Source organism: Eleutherodactylus coqui, chromosome 7 (assembly GCF_035609145.1).
Source record: "Eleutherodactylus coqui strain aEleCoq1 chromosome 7, aEleCoq1.hap1, whole genome shotgun sequence".
NCBI classification, from domain to species: domain Eukaryota; kingdom Metazoa; phylum Chordata; class Amphibia; order Anura; family Eleutherodactylidae; genus Eleutherodactylus; species Eleutherodactylus coqui.
In genome coordinates, this window is record NC_089843.1 from 218,635,135 (window position 1) to 218,647,496 (window position 12,362).

General features: G+C 42.9%; 1 protein-coding gene across 1 annotated transcript in view; it reads right to left on the reverse strand.

The window, feature by feature from the left end:
• The window catches only part of SDAD1 (SDA1 domain containing 1), a 43,989-nt gene that overhangs the window by 515 nt on the left and 31,112 nt on the right, over positions 1 to 12,362 (reverse strand). The window contains exons 13-21 of the mRNA XM_066574403.1: positions 11,966 to 12,024; positions 11,572 to 11,648; positions 9,657 to 9,754; positions 9,114 to 9,190; positions 8,448 to 8,577; positions 8,275 to 8,363; positions 4,719 to 4,909; positions 2,443 to 2,530; positions 291 to 452 (exon numbers count right to left, since the gene is read on the reverse strand). Coding sequence (XP_066430500.1) covers positions 291 to 452; positions 2,443 to 2,530; positions 4,719 to 4,909; positions 8,275 to 8,363; positions 8,448 to 8,577; positions 9,114 to 9,190; positions 9,657 to 9,754; positions 11,572 to 11,648; positions 11,966 to 12,024 — 971 coding nt within the window. The remainder of the gene's footprint in view (positions 1 to 290; positions 453 to 2,442; positions 2,531 to 4,718; positions 4,910 to 8,274; positions 8,364 to 8,447; positions 8,578 to 9,113; positions 9,191 to 9,656; positions 9,755 to 11,571; positions 11,649 to 11,965; positions 12,025 to 12,362) is intronic.

Here is a 12,362-nt window from a genome sequence, read left to right on the forward strand (position 1 = left end):
TCATCTCTAATTACAATGTGTGGCAATTACATAAGCTGGCCATACACATGAGATACAAGGAGGCGAAGGGGATGATAGCAAAGTCCTACTGCTTTACTGCGCAATAAAATAATCCCGGTATCCCGGGAACAAGCAGTGACATACAGCGGCTTATTCTCCCCCTACTGAAGTGAACACGCATGTTCGTATGTAAATGAGGACTGCACATTCGTGGAAGTGCCTGTAGATTGTCCTCATCTGCTCTTACAGTATGTCCATGGCAAGCCATTTCAGTGAGCAGCTAGCGTTACCTGCTTATCTCTGAATGAGCGCTTGTTTTTGACCCGGACGTTCTGGCTATATCTCATCATCATGAAGCTCTTATTCTTTTTCTTCTCCTTGTTGGTGGTGCTGGCATGAGGGTTCATTCTGGTTTTCCTTCTCACAAATTCTTTTCTGTCCGTCTTACCAGCCTAGTAAATGAAATCCATTGTGAAGTGAATCAGTCAAGCATGAAGTGCTTAAAGGGGTTGTCCTGCGCCGAAACTTTTTTGTTTTTTTTCAATAGCCCCCCCCCCGTTCGGCGCGAGACAAACCCGATGCATGTGTTGAAAAAAAAAAACCGGATAGTACTTACCCGAATCCCCGCGCTCCGGTGACTTCTTACTTACCTTGCGAAGATGGCCGCCGGGATCTTCACCCTCGGTGGACCGCAGGTCTTCTGTGCGGTCCATTGCCGATTCCAGCCTCCTGATTGGCTGGAATCGGCACACGTGACGGGGCGGAGCTACGAGGAGCAGCTCTCCATCACGAGCAGCCCCATTCAACACGGAGAAGACCGGACTGCGCAAGAGCGTCTAAATCGGGCGATTAGACGCTGAAAAATAGACGGCACCATGGAGACGAGGACGCTAGCAACGGAGCAGGTAAGTTAATAACTTCTGTATGGCTCATATTTAATGCACGATGTGCATTACAAAGTGCATTAATATGGCCATACAGAAGTGTATACCCCAACTTTGTTTCGCGGGACAACCCCTTTAATAAAAAAAAGCCATCTGTCACAGGTAAATTAGTATATAGCAAAGAATATGTAAAGTCAGTTGTCTGGATGCCTGTATTAAGTAAAAATATTACAATTTAGGGTACGATTTGCTGCGGATTCCTCATCACCTAAGCGTCCCATTCATCGGAATGGTAATAGGGATCGGATAATGGTTCATGTGGGGCAGATATTTTCCATGCGTGGATTGAAAACTCATGTGACAAGTCACTTCTTGATGAAACATCAGCCCATTGAAAAGGCCTGGATCCATAGCAGTCTATAGGGCAAATTCAGGGCTTAGCAAAAGGATTTCTGCCAGGGACTTTGTGCTGGAAATATCCGACGCAGATTCCTCCATGTGAGCACAACTTTACAGTCGCTGAATTATTGGAGGACGGTTGTTGATTCCAGCAATTTAATCTCCCTGTCCGGGTTTAGAGTTGGGCAGAATTTTTCTCCCTAAAATTTGAGGAAACTTGACTTTCCTCATTGAGGTTTCCTGCCTTCCTCCGGATCAACGGTGGAGGAAAATAGGCTTAGCTGGATGGATGTTTTGAGCCATACATACAATGCAATTTTTATCTTTGCGACTCCTCCTCCTTGTACATCTAGATTAAAGTGCATATCAGACTATGAAAATCATGTCTACATCATAGGACTCGCAGAACTTCAGGCGTGCTCTAAAAACGCACCTCTTCAGGGAGGCATACCACATCCCCTAAACCGAACCCCTCTGTGCCTGATAACATGCTCCCTGACCTACTGACTGCAATCCCTGCTAGCCACCAATCAACTGCCCACTGCAGTCATACCGATTCTGCCGTCACACGGCTGAATGTCTGACCATTGTCTATGTATATAGCATCCCTCACTCTCCACCTCGCCATACCGTGCCCATCTCCAGCCCTTTACCTTCTGTATCACCCCATTACTTGTAGTATGTAAGCCCGTTGGAGCAGGACCCGCACCCCTATTGTTTCCATCAATTGATTACTATGTAACCGTGGTTCTGTAATGTTTGTACTTTTGTCTTTCTGTATCCCCCTGTCTATGTAAGCGCTGCGGGATATGTTGGCGCTATACAAATAAAGATTATTATTATTATTACTACAAGTAATTATTCTGTAGCTTATACTATACTTTGTTGCTTTTTATTAATAATTGCCTTGGTCATGTTCAGTGTAAACGGGAGGATTCCATCTTGACATCATAGCAACATAATGTTTTTGCAGCAATTTTGAATGTGCCAGAATAGTTTCGGACCTCCTCTGCCCATCGGCACAGTAAAATACTGCAGGTTCGCTGCAGTATAAGCCTTTTATTTTATGTAGTCGGCGACATGTTGTAAACGGAGCTTTACTGAAGCAATGTACAAAGTGCTGCAAAACTGTAATAAAGCAAAATTGTAATAAACTCACCATAACGGTTGCGAGCCTCGTTTCTTTATCAGACTTGGGCTTTTTGTGCAAATGTTCAATATCTCGGAGTGACAGCAACTCACCTTTGCTAAAAACAAAAGAAGCATAAATACCCAATAAGTGCGAGTTTGATGCACACATACAAGTTTAAATGCCAAAATCCTTAAAGGGGTTGTCTCACGCCGAAACGTTTTTTTTTTTATTCAATAGGCCCCCCGTTCGGCGCGAGACAAACCCAAGGGATGGGTAAAAAAAAAAAAGCTTATTACTTACCCGAATCCCCGCGCTGCGGCGACTTCTTTCTTCCTTTACCAAGATGGCCGCCGGGATCTTCACCGAGGATGCACCGCGGGTCTTTTCCCATGGTGCGCCGTGGGCTCTGTGCGGTCCATTGCCGATTCCAGCCTCCTGATTGGCTGGAATCGGCACACGTGACGGGGCGGAGCTACGAGGACCAGCTCTCCGGCACGAGCGGCCCCATTCACCAGGGAGAAGACCGGACTGCGCAAGTGCGTCTAAAAACGCCAGAGGACAGCGAATTTAGACAGATCCATGGTGACGAGGACGCCAGCAACGGAGCAGGTAAGTGAATAACTTCTGTATGGCTCATATTTAATGCACGATGTACATTACAAAGTGCATTAATATGGCCATACAGAAGTGTATACACCCACTTGCTTTCACGAGACAACCCCTTTAAGAAATACAAAAATAAAACTACCTCCTCAGTTCTTCGAACACCCTGTCCATGTTGGCTTCCTGAACATATATCTTTCAATATAAGGCAATACAGTAATATTGTAGGTTTTACACACATGCGTTCAGTATATACATATAGCTGTAAATGTTTGTTTGATGGGAGTCCAACTGCTGGATGTTACTAGTGTGTGTGTGTGTGTGTGTGTGTGTGTGTGTGTGTGTGTGTGTGTGTGTGTGTGTGTGTGTGTGTGTGTGTGTGTGTGTGTGTGTGTGTGTGTGTGTGTGTGTATATATATATATATATATATATATATATATATATATATATATATATATGTGTGTGGGTCTGTCTACATAAAAATAAGATATATTTACTATAGAGGAAAGACACTTTCAACTGACCTTATAGAGACATAAGTATTACTGATATAGCCAGATACATACATGGTATTTAAGTACCATATGTACGAGGCACCAAGTTTTACCCCTCAAAACTGGAAAAATTTGTTGACTCAAGTATAAGCCTAGGGTGGGTTTATACTCGAGTGAAGTCCGTGCATTGCTTTTAATGGGGCCACGGCTGCTGCAGGTGGCCCCATTGAAAGCAATGGGTTGCATGCAGTGATTTTTGGGGAAGGGCTTTAAATATAAGCCCTTCCCTAAAAATCATCCCTAATGTGTAAAAAATAAAAAATACCTCTCTGCGGCTGTCGGGGCTCAGGTGAAACTGCATCGTCGGGCGCCCCTCCATCCCACCACAAACTGCATCGTCGGGCGCCCCTCTATCCCACCACAAACTGCATCATGATCATCATCGCCTCCCCCTGCCCCCCAGGGCCGGCGCCGACGGAAGAAACAGGATGCGAGTGCCACCACCTGGAAGGCCCTGCACGCCTCAGGGGATAGAGCAGCGGCACAGAAGCTTACTCACCGCAGCCACCAAGGAAGAAGTCTCTGCAGCGCCGGAGGGGTGAATCCAGGCTGTCACCGCCGGAGTGGCGAGTGCAGCTAATCAGCCACTGGGGGCGTCAGGTGGCTACACACACCACTTCTGGCACGGACAACACAGCAGCGGCCGGCATGCAGAAGAAAAGAAGAACGGCGATATCATCCCACCACACACAGAGGCTGTAGGCGCACCCAGACGAAACGGGAGAGACCGGTGAATAGGTAAGCAGCAGGGTTGGTACCGTATTCATTCGCGTATAAGCCGAGGGAGGGCTTTTTCAGCACAAAAATTGTGCTGAAAAAGTCGGCTTATACTCGAGTATATACGGTATGTCTATAAGTTTCTATAACAAAGTTAGAACTGTTCGAAGTATAAACCTTCCCACGAACAATAACTTGTCTCCCCGACTTTTTTCCCTTTCCATAAAGATCCAGTGTTCTGAAATTGCTTCACGTCATTCATGCGATGCGGACGTCACGAAAAGCTTCTCAGCTTTATGCCACTACACATATCTTGCATCTACTTTAACAGCTTTGGTGCGATATAAACGCTGTAAGGCTCTACCTTTATAATAAGCCTGAATTTGTAGAATCTAGGAAAGAATTGTCAGAATAAGACAAACACAGACCTCTCCTCCTCATCACTGTCTATTTCAATATTTTTTCTCTTCTCCGCTTTTCCGGGGGCAGACTTCATTTCTTTGGCCAGCTGGGCAGCACGGATTTTCTTGAATTCTTCTTGTGTGAGGAGTCGGCTGGCACTGACCGCCGCAGCCTTGGCCTGCCGCTCATCTTCTGGCATTGCTTGAAGCTTGTCTGCCTATAAAATCACAAGAGTTACTAAGTTTAATAACTTTGTCTATAGGTCACACTTGAATGTAAGGAATATTTAGGGCACTACTGATTTTGCTGAGCCAGGGGTTGTCAGGATTAGTTACTAACCGCAGTTTAAGTACGGCTTATGTGTATCAAAAAGATAAGCGATGGTTTCCCGATGCAATAAGAATGAACTTCTTATAGGATGTATATATTAGCAGATGTATAAGCATAGCTACTGTTGTATCGCACAATTGCTTTAGCCCTTTAGTGATTAAGCCTGTTTGCGCCTTAACCCCTTAGTGACGGCCCCATTGCCTTTTTACGTCCTAGCCAAGTGCGCTTTAATTCTCAGGGACGGAAACACATGCTTGCTCTGAGGATTAAAGCCTCGTGGGCTGTGGATGTGACAGCTCCATGCTGATGGAGGTAGCGAACAACCTGGAGCTGTCATGGCGGGCCGGGATAGCAGACACCCGATCATGCGATCAGCGCTATCGAATGGATAGCGATCAATTACATAACAGTAAACAAAAAATGAAAAAAGTTAGAGTTTCAGCTCTCCTCACGGATCACATCCATGAGGGGTGCTGGAAAGTACTCACGCCCATCCTCCACGATGTCTCGCAACGATCTAGTCCGAAAAGGATCTTTGGCCATCTTCTGCGCATAAGGAAAGACGGCAGCGCATGTGCAGACGACAATTTTGGCGCGAGGGATTTGAAATCTCCTGGCTTCCGGCTACTGAAGGTAGGCAGGAGATGTCAGCAGGAACCGCAATGACCGGTCCCAGGGCCCCTGATCACCGCTATCCAATTGAGAACGGTGATCATGGAAAAGTTCAAAAAAGTTGAATAAACTTAAAAGTTTTACCTCCCCTCATGGATCGGATCAGTGAGGGGAGGTGAAAAAACCCTTACCCCCGTCCTCCGCAATATCCCGGGGCAATCAGGTCCTTCCAAGACCTGACATTGTTCTTTGCACAGAAGGGCTCACGCCCCAGGAAATTTAAAATCCTTCCGCTCCCAGCTAGATATATCACTGGGGACCGCGGTTCCCGGTCACCTGATCACCAATGGATAACAGCGATCATTTAAAGTTAAAAAAAAAAAACATTTCATCTCTCTTCATGGATCATATCCGATGGAAAACCCCACAAGTTACCCCATTTTGAAAACTAGACCTCTTTTTTCCCCCCCATCTAAATAAAGTACAATATGTGGCGAAAAAGCAATGTCAGAATCACTTGGATAGGCAAAAGCTTTACAGAGTTATTCTATGTCAGAGTGACACATCAGATTTCCAAAATTTGTCTCCATCACTAAGGCGCAAGCAGGCTTCGTCACTAATGGGTTAATGACCAACTTATTTTTCAGTTTACTTCATCGTCGCATTCCAGGAGCCATAACTTTTAATTTTTCCGTCTACATAGCCGTATTAGGGCTTGTTTTTTGAAGGACCGGTTATTTTTTCTAATAGCATCATTTTTGGGTAGATATAATGTATTGTACCAACTTTAAAAAAAAAAATTTTTTTTAGGGGAATTGGGGGGGGGGGGGGGGGGGGGAATTCTACAATTTGTTTTTTGAATTTCATTTTTACGGCGTTCAGTGTGCAAAATAAATAATGTGACAACATTCTCTGGGTCAGCACCATTCTGGCGACACCAAATTTTTCTTCTGTTTTGCTATTTGTGTACACAAAACTTTTTTTTGCCTTTGTTGCCGCATTCCAAAAGCCATAGCGTTTTTAATTTTCCATCGACTGAGTTCTATGAGGACTTGTTTTTTGCGGGATGAATTCTAGTCTTCATTTATTCACTTTTTGGGAACATATAACATTTTGATTGCTATTTATTCCATTTGTTTCTAGAGGCAGGACTAACACAATGCTGGCATGTTTACTTTTAAAGACCTTCACCGTGCAGTATAAATAGGTTACATTAATTCTACAGGCCAGTACAATTACACAAATACCAAGTTTATATAGCTCTCTTTTTGCAACTTTTTCACACTTTAAAAATAAATTGAATAAAATTAGCTATTTTCCCCATGTTTTTTGTATTTTTTTTCATGCCGTGCACTGTGCAGGCTAACTAATGTACTAACTTTTTTCTCTGTGTCATTACGAAAGCGAGGTTTTGCCTTTTTTTTTTTGAATTATACTTAAATTTTTTTTATTTTTGTCTTATTGGGGAACTTGAATATCTGCATCTTTTTTCATTCTTCTAATACACTACTATACATCAGTTTTTTGACAGCACTGTAGATTAAAACGCCTTAACGAACATCGTCAAGGAGTTAATCCTGTCACTGCCAGGACTTTTTGGACATTTGGCATCTCTAGTAGCCAGGACAATTTACACACTTTTTGATATGTACAAATAAAACCTAAATTACAAACTTAAAAAAAAAAAAAAATAATAAAAAACATACAAACCACAAATGCATATATTTTTTAAAATTAGATACATTGTAAAAATGCCAGTTGGCATTTTGGCACAAAATTCCACAAAGACACCTGTGTGTATAAAGTGCAATTGTTCATAAAATCCTCACAACTTTCCTGAAGGACAAAAAAAACAAACACACAAAAATTGCTCCCCCAAAGCCTAAAAAAAAACAAAACACCTTGCCGCATATGAGACCAAGTACTGATAAGTCCATGTTAGACTTTCCCTTTCCCCAGAGTCATCTACTGTTATATCAGGAAAGACAGTATGATCTATACCTCAGCAGCCTATCTGCACATGCTCCCATTGCTTCTCCCCATGCACTGGATGAAGTGAGAGCTGGTCCACTTCAACCGGAGGTAACTCAGGCTAGATCCTTAGCTGCAAAACAAGATCAAAATTGCAACTCTAGTTGCGATCTATTCTAAAGCTCCCACTTCAGCCTGCCTTTTCTTAGGCTAAATAGCAACTAGAGCTGTGACATCAGTCTTGTGTTAAAGCCAAGATTCTAATACTTTGCGCAAAAGAAACTAGTGCAGGTGCGGTGGAGGAGACTTAGCGACATGTATCGTTACATGCCCTTACATCTATAACCATATTATGAATGGAATCGCCTTCCAGGTTTGTTGATTAAGGTAACAGGGCTTCAATGACATAGCAAAGAGGCAGAACTTACAAAATGAATGCACTAGTAAAGGTCATGTAGTTCTCCTAAACATGCATTGGTTAAAATTAAAAGTGACCAACCCCTTGAACATTTGGTTTGCAAGAGGTTGCAGAGGTGATGGATTGAGCTGCAGTACATTCTTGTGTCGGGTACTGTAGAGAAAAGACACAGCGCCCAGTTGTGCTACTGACTGGTGGAGTCCAAGGAGTAGGACCTCAACTACATTAACCATATAGATGTCAGCACTTACAACTTCCTGTTGCTCCTCATCAGAAGAGTGATGGACATCAATCCACTCCCCTTCATCATCATCGCTGAGACTTGCGCTTTCCCAGCCATCTAAAAACAGAACAGAAGTTAATATATTTGCAGGCAAAGATCTCACAATTTGTGTCATTTGTAAATTTTGTTTCTCCAAGTTACCATCTTCCTCTGCCTCTTCTGTCATTTTATTTTCAACCTCCAATACCTCAGCTCCTGGAATATAGTCTTTTGCAACCAATTCTCCATATGCATGGATTTTTGCCTCTGTAGATGCTTCAGTTGGTTTACCCTGTGTAAATGGGCAAAATGATTATAAATTTAACACGTGCTTTAAAAAAAAAAAAAAAAAAAGTTACTTTATCCAAGACATTAGCATTAAAGTGACTCATCAGCAGACAAATACCATATAATGCACTGTGAATACAAAACATATGTGGATAGAGAAAAAAAGGGGGAAACAAAAAGGAACTTTTAAAATCTGCGCTACCAAAAATTAATGGCTACCAGCACTTTCAGAAGGCTTCTCAAAATAAGCTGCTATGTATAAAGGACACTTCTTTCCACAGAGCTGCAGACAGTCTACTCCTCTTCTCCAAAGACTTCTACGGGCAGCATGTAATCTGACCTCTCAGTAAGCTTTTAAACCACCTTTTTAAAAAAAACTTAGCGAGCATTTTAGCCGTAAGGAAATGTGCATTTTCTGTAGTAAGTTATATTACAAGGTTTTTTATTTTTCAAAGTTTGTTGAAAGTATCTTGCTTATTTAATAGGTGACTGAGGGCTGAAACTTGGATGCTTAGAAAAAAAAAACTTAGTAAAACTTACCCGGAATTTCTTTTGCAACATTCCAGGATTTAAGGTACGGAACAGCTGTATCAGCGCTCTGGCAGACATAGAAACATCTATTTGAGACACAAGAAAAAAAAAAAATTAAACAAACCCCAAACCAACACTTTCTTTTGTGCACATATCATGCAAAAGTTCTTGAACTAACTTTATTAACAAATGTTTAGCACAAGAACAGTCTTTCTTTCTAATGTCTAGGACTTCTTCCAGACTTGCATGTATTCAGCCATCACTCCAAACAACTCACCTGGCTGCGGACGTGTTGGTTAAACGGAGTACTGGACTGTTAATTGGTTTAGGCCACGTTATTTTTAATAGACTATGTGGCAAGTAAAAAAAAAAAAAAAAACATGAACAACTACATCCAAAGTGGCAAAACATTTTCCAAGAGCAAATATCACGTCTGGCGATCCTTGACCAGAAGGCAAGAATTGCGCCATATTGAAATGTTAATTTAAAAAGCTCAATGTATTTGATCTTCATCGCCAATATCCAATAAGTCATCTTTAAAATATCACTCACTTTTATCCTTGTGGGTCTTATACTGTGATAGATCCTGCAAGAGTTCTTCTGTCATTGCCAAAGGACACCGAGCCGTTAACTCTTTAATGGCGTTTATTCTTTAGACAAAAATGTAGCAAATGAGTCAAGAGAGAAAAGAAAAAGCACAAACATCCAAACACAACCCAGCCTTCTCTGAGGCGGATCCTAACCTTAGAACACATTGTCCTATGATTTGGCTGTGTCCCACCGATCAGATGTCAGCCAATATGTTGCTAACAGTAAGGCTGCATTCACACTGGGCGGATTTGCCGCGGAAATTCTGTCCAGAATTTCGCCACGGCAAATCCACCTGTGGCCGCTAATCCCAGGATTAGCCAGCCATGTGGACGAGATTTCTCAGAAATCTTGTTGACATGGGATGGCGAATTCGCTACGGCAAAGCCAGCGCTGTGGCGTGGACTCGCCGGCCGCAACACTTTTTTTTTTTCTTCCGCTGCGGCCACACTCTCCTCTATGGGAGCGCCATCCGCAGCTGAAGAGCGTGCAACCAGGCCGCTTCAAAACCGCCGGCTAAGTGCCGCGGGGTTTGAAGTAGCGGATTCTCAGCGTTTTTTTCGCTGCGGCCAAACTGCAATTTCCATCCCGGGATCCGCTTAGTGAGAACCTAGCCTTAAACCAAAGAATACTATTTGTAGGAGCCAGAGTACAGTTATAGTTTTAAGCCAGGTTCACTTTTGACTAACCCAATGCAAAATAGAGCATTAATGTAGTTTTCAGGATTGCTCACATTAAGGCTGGATTCACATGGGCATAAGTGCAATTTGGCCACACAAACACACCAGGCGTTAGCGTGGCTGACATGCCCTTACACCAGCCTATTGCGCCCGCTTGGGTTTTTCAGTGCTCAAATGCACATCGAATGTTTACACATGCAAAGTACAAAATCTCATTGGTTTCCTGTGCCCATTCATTTCAATAGCCTCTTGCACTGTTTGTGCAACTACGCAGAATATAGAGGATGACGTGTATTTTTTTTTTTTACGCATGACCGGAACACCCACAGAATACGGACTTGTGAATGAACTGATTGAAATCAACGGGTTCCATTTACTGCGTAGTGCAGATTCTTCATGCGCAATATGTTACGCAAATACGGCGTGTGAATCCAGCCTAATGGAGGGAGAATTCTGCATCCAGAAGAAGGGCTGCGGGGAATCTCAGACGTATTGCAGGCCTGCTCTGAGTTATAGGAGCCGTAATGGACTTTTAGGACTCCTGATACCTCCATATGCCTCATTACATACCGTAGAATATTTTTCTGCTGTATACCACATGCACCTTTTGCTTTCACAGTACAGTAACAGCAGATATGCAGTTGCATATTTCACTCAGGAGGAGCCAATTAAACAAGTTTTTTTTCCCAGTGTTAAGTAGGGGTGGTCAATTTTGGCTATGCAATCCTCCTACCTGTACAACTGTGTCATCCCCTTGAAACACTTGTTTCCAGTGGAGAATATCCTCCAAATAAGGCAGACATTCTGTATACATCTACGTGATGTGTATGAGCACCACTACAGAATTATTTATTTTTTTTTACAATGCAAGTGTGAATACAAAACTGTTCCAAAGTGATGAGTTAGGGCTTAGCCACACGGGGCACACCGGCACCCGTGTTCCTGCACTAAAAGGCGGCCGATCTGCAGATGCGGACGAATCTCCGCAGCGCCGGAAGAACGAACATGTGACTGGCTCCATTACCAGTCAGGTGTTCTTTCTTCCGGCGCTGCAGAGAGACGTCCGTCCTGAAGTGCGGCCGCCTTCTTCGTGCAGTAACATGGGCGCCGAAACGCCCGTGTGACTAAGTCCTTAAAAATGTTTTACGATGATCGAAGTGAGGATGCTGTCGGATTGAGGACTGTAACAGATCACTTACCCAACAGTCATCACCTCTCCGGAATTTCTGTCAGTAACAAAGTTATTAGCAATGGTCATCACCACAGACTGAGCAATCTGAAAAACAAAAACACTCAGCTTGGCTATTTGGTCACGAATAATATGGACATGCTGTGTCCTCATTATTACTAAAGCAGTCAAGTGTAAATGTGCCATCAACCAATCGCTACAATCTGAAAAGTGTAAACACATTTGTTTAATGCATTTCTATTAGCTACTATGCATAAAAAAAAAAATCTATAACAAAGTAGTTGAAATTTGCTCAGTGGCTGCAATAAAAAAAAACAAAACAAACCTCAAAAAACACACAAATACAAATTTTAAGGCGTGCCAGTGCTAAGTAATATGAACACTAACTTGCCATCAGAACTTACCTCGGGAGGCACCAGGTGATGAGTAGCTTGAGCAGCAAACAAGAGAATCTTGGTTACGTCTAATTAACAGAAAATGAGAAATTGGCTTATATAGATCATATATGCAATTTACGTTCTTGTAGACAGTGGCTGTATAGCAAGAGGAAAAGCAGTTTGCTGGGGTAAGGATAACGAGGAAGGTACTTGTTTAATGAAAAAAATCTATACATATTGCAGGGTAGGAGAGCACGTTGCAATACACCCTAAAGGAGAGCTCCTCTAACCCCTTTAGAGTGGCTTCACACGAGCGTGTTTTTGTGTGTGAACACGTGCGCACAAAAACACGGGTCTATTAGAACCAATGCATTCCCTATGGTGTGTTCACATGTCAGTGCTTTACAGGCGTGTGCCTGCAAAG